Consider the following 26,321-nt stretch of genomic DNA (forward strand, 5'->3'; position numbering starts at 1 on the left):
ATGGTCCGTACGAACGAGCGTGCCAAAATTTCAGACCGTTATAATAATGGTCAAGGACTTGAGAAGGATAGGAAAACAGACAGGCGTGCAGGGCAAAGCAGTCACAACACAACCATGACCACTACAGACCTTGCCAGTAGTAGCAAGAAGGTGAAGATCAGACCAAAAGTATAGAAGGACCTGAAAGGAATCACTGCAGAAAATGTGGCCTTTGAGAGCGTGACTGGCAGTGAATGTCGTACTTGGTGGGAGGAAACCCCTTCTGACCATGTGATAAAGGATTCTCTTAGAAAAGCACAGGTGGACCATGCCATTCAGATGCCAACATTCAATATCAAGGATTTTGAACCTGTGCTGCGGACCATGGTGTCTGGATAGAACCGCCACGAAAGAGCCTCCATTATTCAGTTCCAGGGCTGCACAATACGGGTTTCCTTCAAGGCTGAGGACTTCAGGAGGGTATTTGGTATACCCGAGAAGGGAGCATCTGCAGCAAAACCGGCCAAGAAGCTCACCAAAGAGAAAAAAAAGTGGCTGTTGGACTTGGTGTGCAGAGATGACTTGACAGAAGAACAATGGAAGAGTGTCTGGTCTGATAGTAGGGGATTGAAGCGTTCTTTTATTGCACCGATAGAGTGGAGGATGCTGATGGACTTGGTGAAAAGTCGACTCACAGAGGCCAGCCGCGCATCTGATATAGCCATCTGGATGATAGGACTGATGAATGGCATCAAGTGTGGTAAAGTTTATAATTGGGGGCAACTTTTATTTGAGAGGATTCATGATTTCTTCAAAGTGGAGCATAAAACATTCTATATGTGCCACCACGCCATTAGTCTATTTTTGGATGCAGTACGTGTACAGGTGCCTCCGGAGATGTGGGGTACTTTTGAACCACGCGGTAGGGTGGAACCCAACAAAACATCCATGTACTATTATGTTCACTTGGACACTCTTGGTGATGCCATACAACCAACAAAGAGGAGGAAGCTGGAGGAAGCAGTCGAGGTTGAAGAAGATAGTGGCATGGAAGATTCAGATGAGGAGGCCGAGGAAACAGAGGAACATAAGAGTGGAGATGAAGGATTCCGCATGGCACCACACACTGCCGGAGAAGAAGAGGAGGAAGCGGAATCACAACAGCAGGAAGGGGAGGAGGAGGAAGAGCAGCTTGGAGGACTGCGAGCACAGTGGAGAAGCACTCGGGTGAAATTTACACCCCCCAAATTACCTCCTTCAACGCACTTGGTACCGCAGGAAGCACTCATAGTGGCTAACTTGGTAGGCAACGAAAGACCAGTAGGAGTGCTGTTCAAGAGAGTTGATGAAGGGGAGCCTCCAACACAAAGACGAGTGTCGCTACCGTAGATCAATCTGACCGTACTCGAATCACAAGCCGTACTAGCAGCAGAGCGTACTAGTAGGCCAACAGACTGTACGGGTAGTGACTTAGGCGGCACAGGAATGATGAATCGTACAGTGGCAGAGAGGGACATGTAGCATAGTTCGAAGGTAGCAGTATAGGAGGCAGCTGTACCAGAGGAAGCTGCACCGAAGGTAGCCATGCAGGAGGTAGCCTTGTAGGAGACAGTTACTGGTATAACATGTACTAGTATGAAGGGGACCGTAGCAGTTGAGGGCAGTACGGTAACAACAAGAGGGAATGAGTCCTTGGATGTACCAATGGCAGACAGGGAAGGAGATGGCCCATAGGAGTTGGCGGTATTGGACACACTGGCTGACGAGGATATAGATGCATCTTTGGATGGGTGGCTGGGACAGTTTGCACTCACACCTCCCACTTCGCCCTCACCGCACACCATGGCAGTTGGACAGGGCCAGACACAACATAGGATCGCTCTTATCATAGATCAGGTCCAGGATGAGATGATGTCTGCAGAGGAGCAAAACAGAGCGACTGGAGGTGGTGGACATTACCCGAAGATCATTGATGTCGAGGAAAGCGGGTCCGAAGGACCACCAACAGGTCTTCACCTCACACTGCTAGACTCTAGAGATCCGGCATGCTCGCTTCAGCGGTTCCTTTGGGAGCTACAGGGGATCTCAGATATAGCTTGAGGTATGGTATAGTTGACTGGACAGATGGATGCCGACAACTCAGCTGACGTTGAGAAGCTCTTCCACTTCATGGCTTCGGGATGTGAGGAGTTTGCACGCCACTTTGAGCAGCGGGGGTGGCCACAGTAGAGAGGAACTTGAGGGTTGAGTTGGAGACAAAGGTGGCCGCTTATGAGGCCCGTTGCAGCATGTAGGAGAAGGAAGCATAGGCACTGGCAACACAGGTGGTTGACCTCACTCTGCAGATGGAGTAGAAGGACACAACTATGGGAGGCTGCACACATGGTCAAGAAGGCACGTGAGTGGCAACTGATTGCAGAGAAGAACCTCAGGCTCCACACCGAACGACAACCTTCTTCTTTGGCCACGACAGGGACGTCTCCTCCCCCTCCTCAGTCTCCTCCCCCTCCTCAGTCTTAGTCTTTTGTTTTGTTGTTATAGTTCCTGTTGTCCAGACGACTACTTTTTTGGTGGGGCTGATGTTAGGGGTCAATAACACATGTTAGTTTATAGTTGGTTGGGGTGTTTAATGTTTTGTTATGTATGAGTTGCGAGAGGTTCCCGTGGGGTAGTTGGTAGTTAGTGACGGTTGGCAACTTGGCCAACTGTCGGGTCTATATAATGCATGGATGGAACCTCGACAAGTTAGCATTGTACTGGCATATTTTGGAATCCAATAAAGATATCATCATTCTATTCTGTAATTTTTATCTATGCTTTACTATACATGAATGTTCTTGTTGTATGAGTTGTTGGTACGTGTGGAATATTTCTGTTTATCCGTGAGTTTACCAACCTCACCGTAGGCACTAAACAATGACAAAATGTTCAACAAAGTCTTTTAATTATTTTCTCAAAAATCACTATCTTTTCCCTCCATTTTTGGCACTTGAAATGACAGAATAAAACAAGAATGGAATGCCAAAGGTCTGTTGCCTTATGAACACTCCCATGGGCATCCAAATTGAGTAAATTAAATCATTTCAATTTAAAATATGCCAATGAATCTCTTCTGTTAAGTTTCGATCAGATTTGAATAGTAGGTAATTTTAATTTTTGTTTACACCTTGATCACAAACTGATATCAATAGATGATATCAATTGAATCCTTCTAATTTGCTGAGTGTATAATCCACGATATGTTTTATGTGTGATTCTGAATTCACTGAATATCTATCATCCACGATATGCTGAAGGTAACAATCTGCAATATATATCTATATGCCACGATCAGTATATGTTCACGGACTGCAGTATATCAATTTCCCACAATCTATAAATTCACGGATGCTTGTGTGTTATTCGCTTATCACCAAGTGAGGGAGAGACGTATGATGATATATTGAATTTGAATGGCATCCTTCAAGAGATCGTGACCCTTCATAACACATCTTTCTATAATCATGATCGGTTATACAAACCGATTCATACAAACCCGATAATAATGATTAATACTGATCACTAACACAAACCCAATAATGATAATAATCAACCTGATAAATAACATACCCGATAATAGTAAGTTTCGGTTAAGGCAGATTTAATCATAGAAATCTTGATAATATATAATCGGATTTAATAATAATATTAAGGGTGAATGCAGATTGATTGATAAAATCAAATGTGTAAGGCCGATGGGCCACTTACACATTTGATCTGCATAGTCGACCTTATTGGATTCCAACTGAAGCTATATAATCAACATCTTCAACCTTTGAAACCTTGAAATTATGCAACATAACACTTTTAAAATGACATTAAACACACTTTACCTTTTAGTTTTGAAATGGAACTAATAATTTATCCTTCAACACTCCAAAATATGCTCTTGAAGCTCCAACCTACACCAAAATTGAAAAAATTGAACATGTAAAAGAAGATATTTATTTTGGTGGTGCACGGTTGCTTGTGAGCCTGGATGCTCCTGCATCACCTCCTCAATGAGCATCATGAGATTGTTACTCTTTTCTCTGAGAATTCTATTTCCCAAGCAAATTGCAAGTCTCCACTGTAATGAGACCAGCTATCTTCACCAACTTCTTCGTGTTGTGCTTTGGTTTAGAGTAATTAAGGATAGGTTCATATGCGAGACAACTAAAGGATTCTTAGCATTTGTAATACTTTAGTTGAAGGCGCAGTGCATTTATGTAAGACATGGAGCTGACAAGTGCTTTTTATCTTGAGAAAAGTTTTTATGTATTAACAAGTATTTTACTTTGGGAGTTCAAGCCTTAATATCTTTATTTCTAATTTAAAATTAGTTAATCAATAATTTAAATAGTTGTTTTTCTATACCATTATAAATGTTTTTGAGTCTAAGTCTTCCCACCGGTTCATGATCTCAATAAACCACTTCTATTTCTGAAGCACATGATGAATGAAATGCATATTTTTAATTTAATGCAATTGTGATAAAATGTTACTTTTTTTCTTGATTTTATTGAAAGTACACTAATGCAAAGTATGTGTTATGCATCTAGGAGGCAAAGATTCAAAGAATCTCAGTTAACCACTTCTACTCTTGAAAGCACATGATGAATGATATGCATATATTCCAAGATTATGCAATAGTGGTAAAATGTTGTTTTTAATATTCTTAGTTTTATTGAAACTACAATAATGCAAAGTATCTGTGCTATACATCTAGGAGGCAAAGATTCAAGAGGAAAAGTTGGAAAAGTGGATGGCTTGTGTTCCTAAATTTGAGTCCTTTTGGGCATTTTGTTCTGTAAAGAAAGGATATAGTGGTAAGCATTTGAACTGCTCATTTCCTATATTGGAACTGTTTAATTGCATTAGTAATTCTCTAGAAGCATTTAAGATGCTTTTTAAAGCGTAGTTCTGTTCAATAATAATTTTTGTACTAACTTTGTTATAAAAATGGTATCAACTTTTAATCATAATGGAAAATTATGGTGCACGTTATGTAGTTCCTACACCATTTATGATAAACCAACTTTTGTACTGATTCCTCTATTTATTTATTTTTAAGGAGCTTCCTGTACTCCATGTTTGCAACTTTTTCTCATGTTCAAGATTGGAAATTTAGAGGATTGCTTGGAATTTCATGTCATCCATCTTCATTGTAATAGGATTGTTGAACAATACTTAAAATGTTTTGGGGGTATGGAATACTTTTGTTTTGATTGATTAAGATGAAAAAAAAATGTTATAGGTATGATTGTAAACATAAAGTTGTTTGAAAATAACTTGGTTTTAGTACTGCAAATCTATTTGTGAGTTGTTATCTCAAGAAAGACACTTCTGCTCTAAAATGAATTTCTAGAAAGTCATTAGACAATCTGTTTGTCAAGAATCCTAAGCTTGGATGCAAACCAAAGATTACTTTGTTTCCAGTAAAGTTTCTAGAAAGTCCAGCATGGCAAGCAAACCAAGTTAAGCAATGCCTGTAACAAAGCCACTTTAACTTGCAATTGCTTGCAACCCAAAACAACTAACTAGTCACAAATAACCTGTGTTATGTAATGTCCCGTTTTAGACAATTTGATATTAAGAGACAATAACTTAATTTCTCAAAATTATTATATCTGATTTTAGCACTTAAAGCATATAATGAATAAAATGAATATAAATGTATAGAAACAATGTTTCAACAGTGAATTTGAATCACACTTGTGAAAATATTACTTGCAATCTAGATATAAATCAATGAATCCTTAGTGTTTGATGATTTGCAATACTCGAATTTTGCTGTGCCTGAATTGGTACCTAAAATACATGCAAAGAGATGTTTACTGCTTCTTATAAATAGGAGGTCTCACTCTTTCTGATATACTGATATTGTTCATGCAAGGTTTCTCCTTGAATTGGGTACTATATCTGATTTACTGGTAATAACAAGCTAGATTGTTAATCTTGATATCACTGAATGGTGATATGTTGTCTTTCCTAATGATGACTTCATGCACTTGCAACTTAAATGGTGCTGTTTCTGATTTGTGATTGTTTTCCTTATGCGCCCGATATTGTGCCTATGGCATTTGCTCATTGAGAGTGATCCAAACCGGATTAGAAATAAACATACAAAGCTCCACAATGTCTAAGAATGGGTAGGAGTTCCATATTAAATGCCTCTTAATCCTGATCGGTTGCATCTCTTCAAATTGATAAAGCACCTCTTTCACTCGTTTCTCTTCATACCAAGGTTAGATTAGTTTATAATATAGATCATGTCTCTTCATGCGTTAAAGAGGATTTGTCCTTGTTGGTGTAATTATTTATTCATGTTGGATATAATTACACTTTACTTAAGTTTACTTAGGTACATGCATAACATTGTAGTTTGCATATGAGACACTCAGGGAGATGTGCTACATTGGGAGTGTGTATGTAGGAGAATTCCCACCTTTTATGGTGTGATCTTGTTATTACTCTATCATATCCACTTATTGTGGAGTGATAATTCCACCTTGGTGGGTGATCCACCTCATGTGGAATATTTTATTATTTCTCCTACCTACCCCTACCTACCCTTGCATCTCATTGAGCCACATGTCATCATTGTGTGCTCTCTTGTCTCTTAGCCTTGTCTTTATAAGCAGGCTTATCCTACATTGTATGTAACAACAACAATCTTGATGACCCAGTTGATCACATTTTTGCATCATTGATAGGAATATAGTTTATTCTTGTCACATTTTGTTTTCCATTGCTTCTAGATCTTCGCAAATTCTCACATGGTATCAGAGCCTATAGGGCTTCATTGATTAGTCTTTTGGAGACATTTTGGAGGCTTCAATTTTCGGATTTGGGGATCTGCATTTTTTGGGAGCATCCTACAGTGATTTGGACATCATGGTTGAGTTCGGGTGGCTGTTTCCATGAAAATTGAGTATAAATTCGGCCTATTTTGGTGAGGAATTCTTTTTCCTCTATTTGACTATAGTTGTACGGATTTTCAAAATTTTTCTTTTTTTTTGTTCTGCAATTTTTTTTTTCTTCACCTTTCTATGCAGAATAATTTTTTTGTTGAGCATATTGTTATTTAAAACAAAAAAAATAAAAAAATTATATTGTTTTTGTGCAGGGGGGTCGTGACCCCCCACCCTCAACAGCCCGTACCGTTTTGCAGGGTACCGACCTCTGCTGCAACATCGTCCCCGACTTCCTTCCCTCCACAGCCACATGTTTTTTGTACTTGTCATCCTTCCGTTCCGGCGTGCATTTTCTGTATACCGGCTACCACTACCGCCGGTCTCTCGACGGTTCTCTCTTGGCTACCATTCCCTCGACGATCATCCAGTCGACACCATCTGTAGTTGCCTCGTGCTCTTGTGCTCCCGTCGCCCCGGCCATCGATGCCCCGTGCTCTTGTCGCCCCAATCGCCTCCCGGTTTCCGTCAGCTGCCTTCTGTTTTCCGTCAGGCAGCTATGCTTTTTCTACCTCCGATTACTGCCATCTGTTCTCCTCCCAGCAGGACCCACGTCCGCCACGTGGCCACTGGCCTGTGGGCAAACAATCCTTTGCACAGTCATCGTATGATTGCCAAGTCAGCGCCATTTGTGCTCACCATGTCAGCATCCGTATTCCAGTCAGCAGACACGTCATCGTATGGAACCTGTCGCAGGCAGCCACGTGTCATTTTCGTTCGGCCATTCTGATGGGCATACCCGCGTCAAATTTAAGCCCGTGGTCTGTTGACGTCAGCCTGCATCAACAATTTTTGAAATTTTTTGGACCCCCTCTCATTTACATTTTTGAAATTGCAGTTCAACTTCAAATGGCTATATCTTGCTCATTTTTTCTCCTTTTTTGGTGCAATTTTTTTTGAAATGGGCTAGAATTTCGTTCTCTTCACAGTGGTGGAGGAATTTTCTGATTTTGATGGACGGATTTTTCAGAATTTGCAGATTTTCATGACTGTACCTGTCTAATCCCCGATTTGGCAACTTCAGAGGCTTTGTTTGGGGTCATACGACCTCCTTTTCAGGTGCCGTTTTTTTTAAAAGTGCATAATTTTTCGTCTAGTTTCATAATCTGCCATTAGTTTGCAGTGATTTTGAGTAGAAATTGTACTTTCAGTATTTGGTCATTTTTGGCCTATTTGGTACTTGCATTTTGCTTGGATCTTAGATTAGATCACTTGCAATATTTGTTGAAGTCTCTTATATTCCATTTTGAGAAGTTGTAAAATTGAAATCAGAAGTCCACCTTGCCTTGTCTTGCAAGTGGCCCATTGTACACACACTAAGTATAGAGTGCCAAATCATCTTTTTTTGGGGGGGGGGTTTCTTGATTGAGTGAATTTGGGGGGGGGGTGTGTGTCTTGTGTGATTGTGCCTCTCTCTATCTTGTGTTTTTTCATTTTGGTGCTATGGTTCTCCTAAATTTCCACTTTTAACTCCTCATAATTATGCTTCAAGGAAGATTAAGGTTTGGAGTAAACTAATGGAAAAAGGACTCATTCATTATGTAAATGGAACTATAACAACACCACCTGATCCTAAGGTTGATCCTAATGCTCAAATTGAATGGCTCACTAAGAATGCTATGGTACTTGGAACTCTTAGAAAGTATGTATCAGATGACCTCATTTTTCACATTGATAACTGTACTCCAATTAAAGAGGCTTGGGATATTTATGACAAATTGTATGGTCAAGTTGATGAGATTAAGGGCTATAAGCTTGATAGTGAACTCACAACATTGGATCCCAAGGATTTTGACACAATCCAAGATTATATCACAAAAGCAAATGAGCTTAGAGCAAAGCTAAAGGATTGTGGAAGTGACAAAAATGATGCTCAATTGGTTTATAACTTGTTGGACAAGCTTCCTTCAGAGTATGTAGCCTTTGTATCTAGCTTTCACACCCATAGACTAGCTCAAGGTTCCTCATACACTTCTCCCTCATTTGATGCATTCACGGAGATGTTGATACTTGAGCAATCTAAGTTGACCAAGACGGGGATTCTCAAATCTTCAAAGTCACAAGCTTTGGTGGCTAATAAGGGTAATCAAAGCAATCAAGGAAAAGGCAAGAACCAAAAGCAACCTAAGTCTAAACCACAACAAGATGGAGCACTATCATCCTCTCCACAACAAGGTGATTCTACAACCTCACCTAAGAGGAAATTTAAGGACAATCTTTTTTGTGCCTATTGCAAGAAGTCAGGACATGATGAACAACATTGTTACAAGAAGGATATTGATGAGTTGAAGCATCTTCTTGAGAAGAACAAAATCAACCTACCTTCTAGAATGTCTACTTCGGCTTCCAAAGAAAAGGATAAAGGAAAGGATCACTCTTTTGGGATAGATAAAGGAAAGGGACAAGCTCTTTGTGCTACTACAAGTCATGATTCAGGGAGATGGCTTCTAGATTCGGGGGCTTCTTATCATATGGCATCTTCGCAGTCTATGTTCTCTTCATTTGGGCCTTGCCACATGCCACAAATTTTGATGGGCAATCATACATACATGGATGTGATTGGGAAAGGATCTATTGCCATTGGGGATAACTCCTTCAATGATGTGTTGTGTGTATCCCATTTGACAAACAATCTTCTTTCCATCTATCAAATCACACATGGGGCAACAAGGAAAACTGTGGAGTTCACACCTGATTCAGTTATTATTAAAGACTTGGAGGCTAGAGATATCATTGCGACTGGGGTGGTTGATCATGCCTCTCGGTTGTACTCTTTTTCACATTTTGGTCCTACTGATGAGGTTGATTCTTCACTTGATGATTCAAATTTTGAGAACTTTGGGTACTTGAACTTGGGGATTCTCACATGTGACCCCGTTCTTGAGTATTGCATTTCATCTCCTCCTCTTGATATCACATCACCTATTGCACTTGATGATGCAGCTAGTACAATAGTTTTGCCTTCTTGTGATTTAGTGCAGCAGGATATTCGATGTCTTCCAACTTCAGTTGATTGGGATGCCTACTTGACAGACATTGCAGTTTTGTTTGTGGAGTCCTACATTGCAGATTTGGGAGACATCATTGATGATATTCATCTTCTCTTTGATGAAGATGATCCTTCTTCGATTGTTGTGAGGGAACACTCTGACCCTCTTGTGCATTCTCTACATGAAACTTCTGTCGAGGTTGACATGATTGTGGATTCTTATGTACAGCAGTTGGAGGAGGTCTCTTTATCTTTAGAGGAGACATATGAGTCTTTGGATATTGTTCTACATTCTTCTCCATTAGATCTTGGAGTGCCTTTTTCAGCAGTGTGGAGCCGTTCACCACCTTTGGAGGGGGTAACTTTCAGCAACGACATGGGGACACTTGAGAAGTTTTCAAAGATTCCATTCATCATGAGTTTTTTTCCTACATCTTCCCTTCATGATTGGGGAGACTTCATGGATACACCTTTGGTTTTGTTTCTTCCTAAGGGGAGGAACGTTGTTCGACGTTCATGGAGTAGTTTCTTCATTCATCATCGAGCTTCTATCATTGGTGTAGATTCTACATTGAGGGGGGCCTACCTAGTCTCTCTTCTTCTTCTCTCATATGGGGGGGACTTTTTCCTCACATGGGGTTTTGTTCTTTTCATACTTCTTTGAGAGTTCTTTGTATATAGTTTTCATCTCTTTTTTGGGGGAGGGTTTTTTCCCATTGGGTTTTTCTCTCTTTCCCCGCTTTATGAGCGATTGCATTGGTTTGCATACATTTGCATTTGTACATGGGTACCTAACATGGCCTCATAGCTGGGACCCATCTTGCATTGCTTAGTTGCATTGTAGACTTAAGTGCATTCTCTTAAGTTGCACTTAAGGGGGGGTGTTGGTGTAATTATTTATTCATGTTGGATATAATTACACTTTACTTAAGTTTACTTAGGTACATGCATAACATTGTAGTTTGCATATGAGACACTTAGGGAGATGTGCTACATTGGGAATGTGTATGTAGGAGAATTTCCACCTTTTATGGTGTGATTTTGTTATTACTCTATCATATCCACTTATTGTGGAGTGATAATTCCACCTTCGGTGGGTGATCCACCTCATGTGGAATATTTTACTATTTCTTCTACCTACCTCTACCTACCCTCGCATCTCATTGAGCCACATGTCATCATTGTGTGCTCTCTTGTCTCTTAGCCTTGTTTTTATAAGCAGGCTTATCCTACATTGTATGTAACAACAACAATCTTGATGATCCAGTTGAATACACTTTTGCATCATTGATAGGAATACAGGTTATTCTTGTCACATTTTGTTCTCTCTTATTTGTGCTTTCCATTGCCTCTAGATCTTGGCAAATTCTCACAGTCCTCATTGTCTAATCGCTGTCATTAAATCATAAATGTTTAACACGATTGCTGATTAGCATTTCTCTCTAAATCATGAACTAATTAGTCATCTTCATAACCAAATCAGTTCTGGTATACCAAACTTCTTGTTCAATTAATCTTTTTCGATGGCATGACTAATCATTAGATTTCCTTTGATTCTCAATTGATATTTTAACAAGATGCTTTGTATTGATGTCATTACTCTCCTTCAATGCATATGCCTGAGTTAACTGATTACGAACCACGATCTGTATTTCAGTTGATGTTAGTCTTTAATCATAGTCAATTATATTGGCTTGATATCTTGAGATTATTATGTGCTGCCTTCCCTTGGGGATATGGAAGAGGACTTGCTCTTATCAGTGACAGACATATATTACTCCTATTCAAGTGGCTATCTTCTCCCTTGATCGATGCTTAATAGGACTACTTAATCGTTTATCGGACAGTATAAAGATAATTGTTTTCACCTCTTGAATGCTTTATATTTAATCAATACCTTCGATTTCCAGTCTTCAATTAGGATCGATCTTTTTATCCAGTGACAGGCTGTTGATACATTGATGCCATGTTATTCTTAATCGATGTCTACCCCTTTGATTAGAAACTTGGGGGCGTGAAGCACTGATACTCATTGATTGCTGAGAGTAGCATTTACTGTTTTTTGACAGTGTAGGGACTGCTTTGATTGGCATTCATTGGATCCAGGGTCATTAATGTTCCCTCTGCTCTTACCATACTCTAATGTAGGAGCGATCTCCTTATATGATCTTATTTCATTGGTACATGTTGTCTTCATGATGATATCGAGCCATCTTATGAACATCTGATTATGACCTTACTATTGCATATGTTGATCTTAGTGGATCTATATGTGTAATGGTAGGATTGTGAGCATGTGTGTAAGATGGTTTGAGGTTATCATGCTTGACACCTTGTAGCATGGTATGTTGTATATTCTTGAAGCCCTCTTTTGATGGAAGTTCAACTTGGTATGCTTATAAGACGGTTAATTAGCAAGGTCATCTTCATGGCGATATAAGTTTGGATGCTTGCAAGTGTTTATGCCTCGGTGATTTATTCTCTTTCTTACAATATACAACTATACATCCTACTATTAATACTATGTACATTTAATTACTTTCTACTCCTAATTATTCAAAATTTTGTTATCAAGGTTGCCACCCTTGGTCATAGAATTGTACATGTCTTGTTACTGTCTAGGTTAAAGATGGGGACATTACATGTGTTGCCGGGAATAATCATTATGTTATGTTGTCATATTATGTTTATGTTGTCATCGGTAATAATGAGTTACGATAGTCAGTTAGTTAGTCATCCTGAAGGGTAGTTGGACGCGACGGTTGGTTGCACCCCTTCGGGTATTATATATTGCATACCATTCCTTCGTAGTGGCATCATGATAGTCGTATCTGGGTTTAATGTTATAAGCACTTGATGTACATGGATTGTTGAATTAATACAAAGACTGGTTATTTAATATATTTCCATTATGTTTTGTGCATTTACTTTCTGCATTTAATCGTTTACCTGTATGTGGCAAACATTTGGTGCCGTTGCCTAGACATACTCGGGAAAGGAAGGAGCGGATGGCGTACGGACACGATGGGCCTACCTGTCGGTGAGATTAACCTAGAGGCCAACGACGCACAAATGGAACAATCGTCGTGGGATGCAGAGTGTGATGGCAAGAGGCGAAGGGGAAATTGAACCTTGTAATAATCCTGACACACTGTTGATATAAATCATGGCCGAAAGGCAAAATAAAAAAAAAGAAGTTTTTTTTGTGTACATGGTGTGTGCTTGCTATGTACGGAAGTGATTTATGCCAAATATACTAAATAAGAATAAAAATAAAAAGATACAAAGTGACGAATGGGAAGTGGCACAAAGAGCGTTGAATCTCAGACAACAAATAGAACGAAGGCGTAGGCTAAGGCAGCTTGTCGAGGGACGATCGACCGAGGGGTTGCTCGAAGGGAACCCATGAGGTGTCACGGAGGTTGCAGAGGCAGATAGACAGAGAGAATTACACTCTCTACACTGTCGTAGGGTTGCCCGAAGGGAACCTAGGAGTCATGGAGGGTGTTGAAGGAGAACTCTACAGTTTGCCAGAATACCATCGTAGGGTAAGAAGTTGTGAAGAGTTGGTGGAACAAACAAGGCGAAGTCTAAACCTGATCGATGCTACCAGAGACCTACTAAAGAACTTGTCCATTTCGGAGGACAACCAGAGGGAGACGACCGAAGGTGACGGTACGGCCGACGGTGCCGAGGGAGCACAAGGGTGCCGTACGGGAGGCAATTTGTTCGGTTTGGGGTCAACAACCTTCTCCAGACGACCCATGAGTGGAGGGTCAGGTGCAGGAGGCAGAGGCGGAGGATCACCACGTACAAGCACACAAGGCACCGGAGGAGCGAGACCCAGCGGTGGAATGGCAAGTAAGCAGAAGTTGCCGAAGTTCAACGGCAACGAGAAGGAAGTTCCCGTCCGCCATTGTCGCACTTGCGAAACCATATGGTCAGTGAATGGTGTTACTGACCAGGACGAGTGGGTAACACAATTTCCAGCAACCTTAAGGGGAGTGGCCATCGACTGGTACTCCGATACGGATAAGGCCAAAGTTGGCACATGGCCCAACTTGAAGGAGTTCAGGATAGAGTTTCATCTCCTTAGAGACGACAATGAAATAGTAGCCGAAATCTATGGCACAAAGCAGAACAAGAATGAGACTGTCCGAGCCTATAGTCGGCGACTCAAGGAACTATTGGGGAAAATGGAGAGTCAACCAGCGGATGGGTTGAAAAAGAGATGGTTCGTGGAGGGACTGAAACACTCCATCCGGAAGAAGATGAAAATTGTTCCACCAATCTCGTACGAAGATGCATATAATAGAGCGATGGATCTCAAGAGCGAGACCAAGACATCCAAGAAGAAAAAGAAGAAGGATAGCTCGTCCGAGGATGATGACTCTTCCGAGAGAAGCAACAACGATGGCGAGTCTGACAAAATGGTGCAAGCCCTGCAGAAGGACATGCTGAGGATGATGAAAGAGCTGAAGATTATGAAGGGATGTCGGAGCAAGACCGACGAAGGGGAGCTTCGGTGCACGGAATGTAAGACGGACGGCCACACGAAAGGCTCCTGCCAAAAGAAGGCCTATTGTGATATATGCCAGTTGATGGGGCATCCCACTAGGGAATGCCCCTACAACATGAAAACACGAAACCAACAAGTATTGCTTATGCAGGAACAACCAACTACATCGGGCGGTACGGGCAGCTCCCAGGCGAACAACAATGCAACATCCGGAGGCTACCGAGATATCCGATGGGGAGGACGAAACAACAATAACAATACAAGGGGCCGGATCCAATATGACTCCAAAGGCCGACTGATGGTACAATGCAGAGCGCGCAACCAGTGGGGGCACTTCGCTCGAGACTGCCCGAAGGGAGAGGCCACACAATATTTGTGCAAATGGTGCGGATCGGGAGACCACGAAGACGCCACCTGCTCAAAGTCCGGTGTCAACTTGCTCAATATCGAGGAAACCAAAGAAGAGGAAGTGTTGGCCGTAACCCGCGCCCTAGCTAGACACGCAATGTGCCCAGACCCGGAGACGGAGAAGCGAAGGGTACAGGAAGCACGAGAAGAAATTGAGAAAGAGATATGAGAAAGGGCGAAGGCGAAGGGTACGGCGGGTACTTCTAGCCGATCGGAGGCGGAGGAGGCTATACTAAATCAAATTTTAAAACTGGATATATGTGATGTTCCGAGGTTGTTTTTCAGAACTTAATATATGTGATGTAAATGAAACATTGTGAAAATTTATAAGATATTCATGTGGAACATACGTGTCAGTATACAGTGATTATTAAATCAAATCAGGGACAGCAGCGTGATTGTTGTAATGACTAGTTTATGCAAGTAAGTTTAAATTGAATAAATGTTTCAGACCATAAATTCTGGTAGAAGTAACTTGAGTGTAAGTGTGGTTAGGGTAAAGGGTGAAGCTTTATCCTTGTGAGTTGTAGCTCACTAAATTGGTGAAGGGATTGGAGTCTCTTGTAGGTTGAAGCCTACGAATTGGAGTTAGGGAGTTGGAGCTTCCTGTAGGTTGGAGCCTACTAAACAGTGTGGGGAGTTGAAACTTCCCGTGGGTGATTACTCACAAAGCAAGTAGCAGGTTGTGTACCTCTAAAGATTTTTAAAGTAAATAAATTGATAAGATACTGATTCACCCCCCCTCTCAGTATCTTTGTGTATTCTTCAATTGGTATTAGAGCGGGTTCCTTGATAAGATCATTACAGCTTAAAGGAAGATCCTCAGGTATACCATGGCAGATAGTTATGTTTCAGTTAGAAATCCATTTTCAATGGAACAAACTATGCTTTTTGGAGCATCAAAATGGAAGCCTTCTTGAATGCACTTGGCTTTGATGTATGGCAATCAGTGGTAGATGGTTATACACCTCCAGCCACTCCACCAACTGATCAAGCAGGAAAAAGAAGAAGTGAGAGTAATGCAAAAGCAAAACATGCACTTCTATGCAGCCTTGCTGATTCTGAATTCACGAAGGTCATGCATTGCAAATCAGCTAAAGAAATATGGGTAAAATTGAAGAACATATATGAAGGAGATGAAAAGGTGAAGGAAGCAAAACTACAAACTCTTAGGGGGAAATTTGAATATCTGAAAATGAAGGAAGATGAAAATGTTGCAACTTATTTTCTGCGTGTGGATGAAATAGTAAATGCAATCCAAGGTTTGGGTGAAGAAGTTGAAGAGAAGTCTCTTGTTAGAAAATTGTTGAGATCCTTGACATTGAAATTTGACTCCAAGATTTCTGTGCTTGAAGAAATGAAAGATTCTGACAAGCTAACAAAGGATGAATTGTATGGGACTCTCGCAGCCTATGAAATGAGAAGAGAAGAAATGAAAGATTTGGTGAAGGGTTTCATTATCAGAATTCGCATCAGTTGTCTGATCTCCATTGGACGCCATAATAAATCTTGTTTCCGTAATTATTGCTGACTGGAATAATACCAGATTTGGCAAAATTTGGTGCATCTCTCTTGTATTTCTCATGGCTTCATCAATAAAACTTGCAAAGGGGTTGAGCACTGGAATTCTGGGTATGAGACTATGTTGTTTGGTGTTTCCTATTCTTTAAATTGAATTTATGTATTTACTGTCCTTAAAATCAGAACTCAGAAATTAATATAAGTTCATTATATTTTTACCAATTGGGTTCAAAGGAACTGTTTATTTGGCATATGTTTCTTGTTAAAACCTTTTTCAATCATTGGCATCTAAAATTCAAACAAAAACACTTGAGAACTATCTTAAAATCTCCAATCAGCAAATGTGAAAAATCAGAAAAATTAGATCAGATTTGGTTGGGGATCTTTCAGAAAACCTTTTGATGCTAATTTGTCAATGATGATTGCAGAAGGGTGTATGGGAATGTAGTCAACTCAACTAGATTAGTTCTGGATTGAAGACTGGCACAGAGATAAACCGGTGGGCAAGCCTTCTGTATTCCAAATTCAAATCATGGTTTGGGTAGGACCGGCTAGATATATATGTATATATACCACCACCATCCCATCCCAAGACTCCATGGAACACAGGTTATTTGTGACTACTAAGTTGTTTTGGGTTGCAAGCAAATTGCAAGTTAAAGTGGCTTTGTTACAGCCATTGCTTAATTAGTTTTTTTTGTCATGTTGGACTTTCTAGAAACTTTACTAGAAACGATGTGATCTTTGGTTTGCATCCAAGCTTAGGATTCTTGACAAACGGATTGTCTAATGACCTTTCCTAAATCTTGAATTCCCATCCTTTTAATGTTGAATTTTTACACAAACTGAGTATTTTATTGTGTGAGATTTTTTCGTTTCATTTTTATGAGCCACAAGCAGGGCTCTTTGCAAACACAAAAAATGGTTAATGCACATACATTGAGTGGAATTTTGTAAAGGTAATCATGGCAGATAGTCTCATCATATGGTTTATTTCTTTGCAAATTCTTTTGGATATGCAGCTGCCCCTTAAGAGAAGGCCTCCCATTCTGCTGGATGCAATTGTAAATATTCCTCAACTGTGGAAACCCCTTCACATTACTATCATAACTGTTTGTACCTTGTAGTCCCATCAGTTCAGTCTGGTGATTTGTGGATGCCAATATAATTTCTTATTTACTCCCATTCAAGTACTCCTATTACTTGCAGAACAATTTCCCTAGATAGTATGTATTCCCTTCTCATCAATATGCATGGTCAATAATAAGAAGAAGTGTTTGAACTTACACACCTCATTGTTAAAATATGTTATTACGGTATCTACACATTTCCAATTTTTAATCCAAAAGTTTTCTTTGTTCTGGCGGGATTTCATATCCATTTGACAAATTGAATAGGTTGTATTGATATAGCTGCTTCTGTATCATCCTTTTAGAATCTATACTCATTTCAGTACAGAGTAGAGTCAGTAGACAGACTTGTGAGAGATTTGTTATAGAATAAGTATAATTCTTAATTATATCAATAGCTAATGTGACCAATTTGCTTCCAACAGGTGTGGTTACATATGTTACGGAAAACTGTTCACCTTTAGATGCAAAAGCAGATTTCTTGGGTGATCTAGACGGTGACTTAGATGGAGATTTATGCAAAGAAGGCCGGATTATGGAAACAGACCATGGCAGTTTTGTTCTGATCAATGTATATGTGCCAAATACTGGTGTACATCCAGGCATCCATTCTCGACTAAATTTTAAGCTTTGTTTTCTCAAAGCTTTAAAAAACAGATGTGAGTACTAGCAGCATTTTGTCTAATTTTTAAATAACAACTTTGAAATTTTTGGTATCCTTATGCTTCCAGAAGGCAAATCTTTTTCATCTAGAAGTTGAGCTTTCTACAATATACATCACGTGGTGCAGGCATTATGCCTTGCATTTATATTGGTTGTGGTTTATGAGATTTTTTTTTTCATTGACTTAATGTGTTTTTGTAGGTGATGAACTTCTGAACTCAGGAAAGGAGATAGTTATTTTGGGAGATTTTAATGTTGCTCATAGAGATATTGATGTGTTCAGAGACTGGAATATTCATGACATTTACTCTTCAGGTATTAACTAGTTGATTTTCTTTAATGTGATTATATATAAAGTGGTTGTTAGTTGCTATTTATTATCAAATTGTTTACAATGAGGAATGTTGGTGTTGGAAATAAGCCACACCCAGACCGACGATGGACTGGTCCAAGAGGGGCCAGTAGCTCAGTGGTAGAGCACTCCAGCAGCATATGGAAGGTCCTAGGTTCGAATCCTAGCTGGTCCATGTCTCAACATGCTATCAGAGCCAAGTCCAGGCTAGGAGCCCCAAGCACACGAGAGGTGTGGCTTAAGGGGGTGTGTTGGTGTTGGAAATAAGCCACACCCGGACCGATGATGGACTGGTCCAAGAGGGGCCAGTAGCTCAGTGGTAGAGCACTCCAACAACGTATGGAAGGTCCTAGGTTGAAGTCATACCTGGTCCATGTCTCAACAAGGAATTCCAAGCCAATTTGCTTTGGTATCATTGCAATGAAGGACCCCATAAGAATCTCTAAAGTGCTATCATGAGATCAATGAAAGCTGCTGAATATATGCCACTATTTTTTTAATACGGGTTGCTTTTGTGTTGTGCTGAAATTTGGCCCTTTTCCACTGAAAAACAAGAGGTGTGAAGTTATGAGATGAAAGCAAGGAGTCATTACTTATACCCAAATCTTATTAGTAAGGAATCGATTTGGTTGGGTAGATGTGTATGTCATCTTTCCTTTGTTTGTCTAATTACTAATTTTTCATATAACTACTGTGGCCTGTATTGGGACTTCACAAGAATTAATGTGGCTTGTTTTATGGCTAGGTGGTACCTTGGCTCCAATTTCATTAGCCAATCATATGTTCTTAGCACTCGAGTTTCTTTGAATGACTACCAAGCATAGTCTTTTTGGATGTGATATGGAAGCCCACAGCCTCTACTTCCAACAAATAAGTTTCATCTCATTATGATGCATATTATCTCCTTATTTTTTATAGTTTTAATGTCATCAAGCATACTCCTAGTTATCCTAGGGATCAATATTGGTTTAGTTGACACTGACAGAATGTTGGTCTGTATGTAATAACCCTACCCAGAAATTTTGTTCCAATTGTGCAAGAATTTTGATTTTAGCTTGTAGGAGTTTTGTCAAACACTTCACTTGCTGCTGATCATGGAGTAATATTGTTTGCACTGAAAATTCCCCCTTGTTGGTTTGCTTGTTGAGAGATGTTTTTTTTATTGCATTTCAAATAATATATTGTAAATCCTTACAAATTCATCATGCACAGGTTGAAATCACAAAAATGACAGTATTATGCTATTGCCAATTATAGACTAGACTGTCACTGTTATACAAAACTTCTGCTATAAATTTTCTGTTACAATGCAATGTCCCGTTATTTAATAACTTATAGATAGGGACGATTAATTTGCAAAGATCAATTGCAAGAGACTTCTTTCCTCAATTAACCAAAAAAACTTATAACATATGATGAACAATGTAGTAATACAACTGGTTACACTTGTAATTTGATTAATAATAATAATACAAAATAATGGTTATCATCACTGAATGCAATTCAATAATGATAAGATTATCTCTGCTGTTTCTGATATGAATGATGGACAAATATGCAAGGACGATCTTAATGTCACTGCTAAATGATATTAGCCTTCTTTGGTATGACAATGGAAAGTGTGAGATTTTGCCAAGATCAAGAGCTCAATGAAATGTACAAAATAGAGAAAAAATATAGGACAAGAATAAACTGTATTCTCATCAATAGATAAATGATCAATAGTTGTTGTTACATACAATGTAGATGAGCCTGCATATATAGGCAAGGCAATATGGATATGTGAGCACACAAACATGACATGTGGTTCAATAAGAAACAAGGGTAGGTAGGAAATTTGCATATCCTTGTGGAAGTTTGCCTATCAAATTGAAGATCGAGTATCCTTCTTATCAATGCCACAATCCTTGAGTTGTGCCCTCAACTCTTTTGCCTTAGTGACATAATCTTATATAGTGTCAAAGTTCTTGGGATCTAACATGGTGAGAGCACTATCAATTTGATATCCCCTAATCTCATCAACTTGACCATACAAGTCTTGAAACTTTTGCCAAGCATCCTTGATTAGAGTACATTTTTCAATATGAAAAATGAGATCCTTTGATACATACTTTCTTAAGGTACCAATTGCTATGATATTTTTAGTGAGCCAATCCAAGTGACCAACAGGATCAGCAAGAGCAACAATAGTTCCATCAATATAATGAGTTAGTCCCTTTTCCATAAGTTTACTCCATGCATCAATTTTCCAAGTAGCATAGTTATGAGGAGTTAAGAGAGGAAAGTTAGAAGAACCCATAGCAGCAGAAAGGAAGGAACACAAGCACAAAAGCACAAGAGACACCCCCCCAAAATCAATCAATCAAAGTACCCCCCCCAAATTATGATTTTGACACTTTATATGTAGTGTGTGTACAATAGGCCACTTGCAAACAATGGCAAGGTGGGCTTCTGATTTTATTTTACAACTGCCCCAATAGGCTAAGAACTACAAAGCAAAAGACCAGCAAGATAGATCTATGCAATACAAGTGCCAAATTGGCCAAAAAGGACCATATGCTGAAAGTACAATTTCTACCCAAAATTGCTACAAACTGATAGCATATTATTAGAGTAGACGAAAAATTATGCACTTTAAAAAAAAAACGACACCTGAATAAGAGTGAGCCCGAACGGAGTCCCAGAAGTTGTAGAAACGAGGATTGGACAGGTAGAGTCACCAAAAACTAAGATTTCTGAAAAAATTGTCCATCAAAATCAGAAAATATTTCCACCCCAAGAAAGTATACGAAATTCTAGCTCATTTAAAAAAAATTGCACCAAAAAGGAGCAAAAATGAGCAAGAGATGGCCATTTGAAGTTGAACTGCAAAATAAAAAAACTCAATGAAGTGGGCCTGTAAAAATTTCAAAAAATTGATGACGTCAGCAAATTGCGAGGTTAAATTTGACGACCGTCTAGCTGTCGCAAAAACTGTCTCCTCACCTACGTGGCGTCTATACTGTACGAACGAATGATTGGGTAGTGCTGACGTGTTTGTTTGGCCTGTGTGGTTGTACGACAGGGTGATGTGTCTCAGGGTCCGCGTGGTCTGTGTGGTGGGTCCGGTTGGTCTGCGTGGTGCTGCCGTTGACTGGCCGCTGGGAGGTAGCGGGTGCTGGTTGTGAGGAGGGGGTTGTCGACGGTGTGGAGTTCGCGCCGGAGCTGCAGCGACAATTGGCGGTAGGGGGGCCGACAGGGAGCCGGTGCCGGCGGCGTAGGGGTTGGGGCCGGTGGGGTCGCCAGTGCCGGAGGCGGAGGGGCCGAGGCCGGTGCTGGCGGTGTCAAGTCTGCTGGCGGGAAGGGGAGAAGGTCGCCGGCCCGAGAGGTACAGCAGCGGCGGCACAGTCGGCGGTCAGGCTGCCGGGAGGTACACCGGCGGTGGACACGGCAGCGAAGTACCACGACGCGGTAGAGGAATCATGGAGCACGACAGTCAATGTGAGACCTGCAGAAAACTGCGCAAAGTACATAGATCAAGTGGGGGGTCTACGGACCCCCCAAAAATTGATTTTTTTTGATGATTTTTTGTTTTTCAATTTTTTTTTTTTTGAAAAAATAATTTCAAAATCCATACCATACTGCCCAAATTGGGCAAAATTTTTCCTCCAAGCCCGAAATTTGACTTTCACCAAAATAGGCCGAATTTATACTCAAAATTCATGGAAACGGCCACTCGGACGCAATGGCGAGGTCAGATATGGTCTAGATCGCCTCCAAAAGATGTTTCTCCTCAGATCTGCCTCTTGACGTCGCAATAATGCCTCTCAATGACGAATCAATGATGCTCTAATGGCTCTGATACCACGTGAGATTTTGCCAAGATCAAGAGCTCAATGAAATGTACAAAATAATGACAAAATATAGGACAAGAATAAACTGTATTCTCATGAATAGATAAATGATCAATGGTTGTTACATACAATGTAGATGAGCCTGCATATATAGGCAAAGCAATATGGATATGTGAGCACACAAACATGACATGTGGCTCAATAAGAAACAAGGGTAGGTAGGAAATAGGTGTGGCAGGTAGGAGTAACAATAAAATATTCCAAATGAGGTGGATCACCCACTGAAGGTGGAATTATCATTCCACAATAAGTGGATATGATAAAGTAGTAACAAGATCAACACCATAAAAGGTGGAAATTCTCCTACACACACTATCCCAATGTGGCACAAACACCCAAGTGTCTCATACCCAAACTACTATGAATAATTATTTACACCAACAGAAAGTATGCTATGCTGGTCGGTAGCTGTCTCTGTTATGACAGTGAGAAGTATGCTATAACATGTGTTCCTATCACTTGTAGTGATGGATGATCTACTATTCCTTATGAAATGTCACTGTTTCTGATATATTGTTATGAATATGCAGAAGATAAGATATCGGTTACAGCGATACATTGCTGTTTCAGATTGGAAGATGTATGCTTGCAACAATGGTAGATGATGCTGTTTCTGATTGTTACTTGAACCACATGCAATTTCTGGTGCTATTCCTGATATATGCCTCTAATCGGATTATGCACACAATAATGGGCCTTTAGCCTTTGCTCTTATGAGTGATCCAATTCTAGACGATAAACAAAATATATAAAATTCTCAACACCATGAGAAGAGAAATGGAATGTCTACGTATACCTGTGTTCAAGAGATGAAGAAGCATGAGAAATGATACGTCTCTTTATTTAATGTCAATACTTTACTAATTATTATTTCATAACCGTGGTTATTGCTTAACATAATTGTTAATCGGCTTTATGCTTAATCAATTAATAATTGATTCTTCATATTGGCGGCAGTATGTGATGTTTAATAGAAAGTTTATCACAATGTTTATTCTTGTTCCTTCAAAGGCTGATGATGATTGAATGCTGGCTTTTGATACCTTATCTTGCAATTGTGATTATTATTATTAAAGATAATGGTATTGTATTTGGTGATGGCTAATAAGGTTCGATCTGATGTTCATCATTAATTATGATTAATTTTATGCTTATATAAAAACTAGTGTTATGGAAACCGTCTTATTTATAAGACTTCACGGTTTCTAATCTTTATTTTTCTAAACTATAACTACTTAGAAATTCAGGGCTGTCACTCCTGAATTTAATATTTTTATTCAGTGCAAATTAAGGTGGGGATATCACATACAAAGATCAGCAATGAACTTCTAATGTCAAAGCAAATTTTGGAACAGTAATTTCTAATATTTCCTGACCTTTTAAGCTGGCTCATATGTTGTTGTGCTGACTGAAATATATTGGGGCTGAATGTCTGGTTATTGCAATGAGCAGTAACATGTACTGTCTTGAAAACTCCAGAAATTCTGTCATGCTATGCTTGGGTTTTTCTATCGGCCAGTTATGAATGGCTCTGTCCCATGTGATCAGCTTCTAGGTTTAGAGATTCGTCAAAACACCCTCAAACTCTCATGGAATTCCTTTTTGACATGGTGCGACAGCCTCATTTTCACTCAGTATTGAGTGGTATGGCAGCCCATTTTGGACATTGATTTCTATATTGGAAGCTGCGGCAATCTTAAACCTTTCCTTTTGGCTGCATTGGAATTTAATAAGACTTTAAAGCCTTCCTATATTTATCAACCCACCTTTTGGAGAGTAAAATATGGTGCAGCAGATGCATAAAATGTAGGGCAATCATAAGATGATGTGGCAGCTCCTTGGGATTACAGCTCTGATCTCCCTTTGACCCTTAAAAGCTGCATGGAATTTCTTTGGAATCTTTTGAGCCTTCAAATATATATACTGTCCCTTCTTTGGCAATTAATAATGGTACGAAAGGACTAGAAGAGGCTGCGGTACGGCTGGGTAGAAATACTCAGCGATAAAACAATATTTAAAAATTAATTTCTCCACAACACACACTCAACACAATAAAGTTATTTTTAATTCATCTGATCACTACCCCATTCGGATTAATGTGTCATCTACCTTGTAAATCCTATGACATGGTTCCAACATCTTTGGAAAGCGTTAGTCAGTCGGGGCTAGTCTATCACCAGGTCCTCGCAGACTAACATGATGGACAGAGGACCCATGTTTGGGTTAATTTTCTCATGGTTTAGACGGTATGCTAGAGTGGAATGGAGGTATCAGTTATAATTTACAAAATCTCAAAGTTTCCAAGTTAAAACCTTATTAAAAACCTAAGTTATACTCTCCAAAGTTCACTTAAGTCTAGAGAGAGAGTGAACACCTCTTAAGGAGAGAGGAAAAAGGTTTTAGCGATAAATTAAAGATAAGACAACTTAAGATTATCATTAAAGGTGGGCACTTGGAGGAATTCCTCACCCTATAGCACATAAGTTGGAACAGAGTATGCCCTGTTGTTACCTTGTACGTGGTGCGGTACGCCCACAATACGGTTGGGAGTCTCTCTTCCCAACCCTCCTCCTCCACTTTGCATGGCTTGTATATGATTGACATCAACACCTTATTTGTTGACTCTGCTTGTCTGTTAGCTTGGGGGTAGTATGGGCTCAACAGATTATGGAATATCTTGAACTCCGTTGTCATCATCCAAATGACGTGATTCACAAAGTGCACTGCTTGATCACTTGTGATCTAAATGGGGATGCCAAATTGCATAACAGTCTGTTCATAGAGGAATCTTGCTATGCTGACTTTGGTGTTGTCTGACAGTGCCCTTGCCTCCACCCACTTGGTAAGGTATTCTGTTGCCACTACAATGTACCAACATCAGTGCATATTACTTACTTTCAGTGGCCCAACAAAGTTGATACCCCATCTTTCGAACAGTTCCTATGGCTGCGAAGGGAACAGGGGCATGAAGTCCCTCTTCAATGTCTTGCCGACCCTTTGGCATGTGTCGCACCCGAGCACCCATTCTCGAGCGTCAGTGTGTAGGGTTGGCCACCACAGCCCAGCCAGTAGCACCTTTCGTGTGGTGGTGTATGGACCCATGTGGGCTCCAACTAATCCTTCTTGTGCCTCCTTTAACTCTCTCAAGATCTCCTCTTCTATCAGACATTCCGTAGCACCTGGTAGGGTCCCATCTTATACAGTAACCCATTGATGAGCTAGAAGGTTTTCCTTTTGAGAGCTAACTTCCTTCGTTTGCTTGGCGGTATGTCTCTGGGAAATGTGGAGTTAGACAGGTACTCATCGATGCTTTCGTACCAAGGTGGTAATGTGGCTATTTGAAGTATTGGGGATTATGTAATTGCAATCATTGTATGCCAAAAGGTCCAAATGTGAATTTGGAATGACCGAGGTCCTGTACTTGGGTCACGTCATCAGCACCTAGAGGGTACAAGTTCACCAGGAGAAGATTCAGGCAATTTTGGATTGGCCTCCACCCAAGACATTTTTTGGATTGTGCAATTATTATAGAAGGTTTGTGAAAGGATTTTCACAGCTTGGTGCACCACTGACAGATCTGACAAAGAAAGGATCCTTCCATTGGAATGCGCAAGCGCAACACACCTTCGACAAATTAAAAGAAGTTACGAGTACGTGTCCGGTCCTGGCAATGCTAGACTTCACTCGCACTTTCATCCTGGAGTGCGATGCCTTTGGAGAAGGCATTGGAGCGGTTTTGATGCAAGACCATCACCCCATTGCGTTCGAGAGTCGAAAGCTCTCGGGAGTTGAGTGGTTGTACTCCATCTACGACAAGGAGATGCTCGCCATCATGCATGCACTGATGAAGTTTCGGTAGTACCTTGTTGGGGCAA

General features: G+C 40.1%; 1 protein-coding gene across 2 annotated transcripts in view; it reads left to right on the forward strand.

Moving 5' to 3' along the window:
- The window catches only part of LOC131073815 (uncharacterized), a 141,476-nt gene that overhangs the window by 75,047 nt on the left and 40,108 nt on the right, over positions 1 to 26,321 (forward strand). The window contains exons 2-5 of one of the 2 annotated variants that reach the window (XM_058010331.2): positions 4,560 to 4,583; positions 4,727 to 4,826; positions 17,964 to 18,197; positions 18,403 to 18,516. In XM_058010331.2, coding sequence (XP_057866314.2) covers positions 4,560 to 4,583; positions 4,727 to 4,826; positions 17,964 to 18,197; positions 18,403 to 18,516 — 472 coding nt within the window. The remainder of the gene's footprint in view (positions 1 to 4,559; positions 4,584 to 4,726; positions 4,827 to 17,963; positions 18,198 to 18,402; positions 18,517 to 26,321) is intronic. The other variant, XM_059213075.1, reaches the window with a different exon arrangement.

The sequence above is a fragment of the Cryptomeria japonica genome, chromosome 2, assembly GCF_030272615.1.
Source record: "Cryptomeria japonica chromosome 2, Sugi_1.0, whole genome shotgun sequence".
Taxonomy (NCBI): Eukaryota; Viridiplantae; Streptophyta; class Pinopsida; order Cupressales; family Cupressaceae; genus Cryptomeria; species Cryptomeria japonica.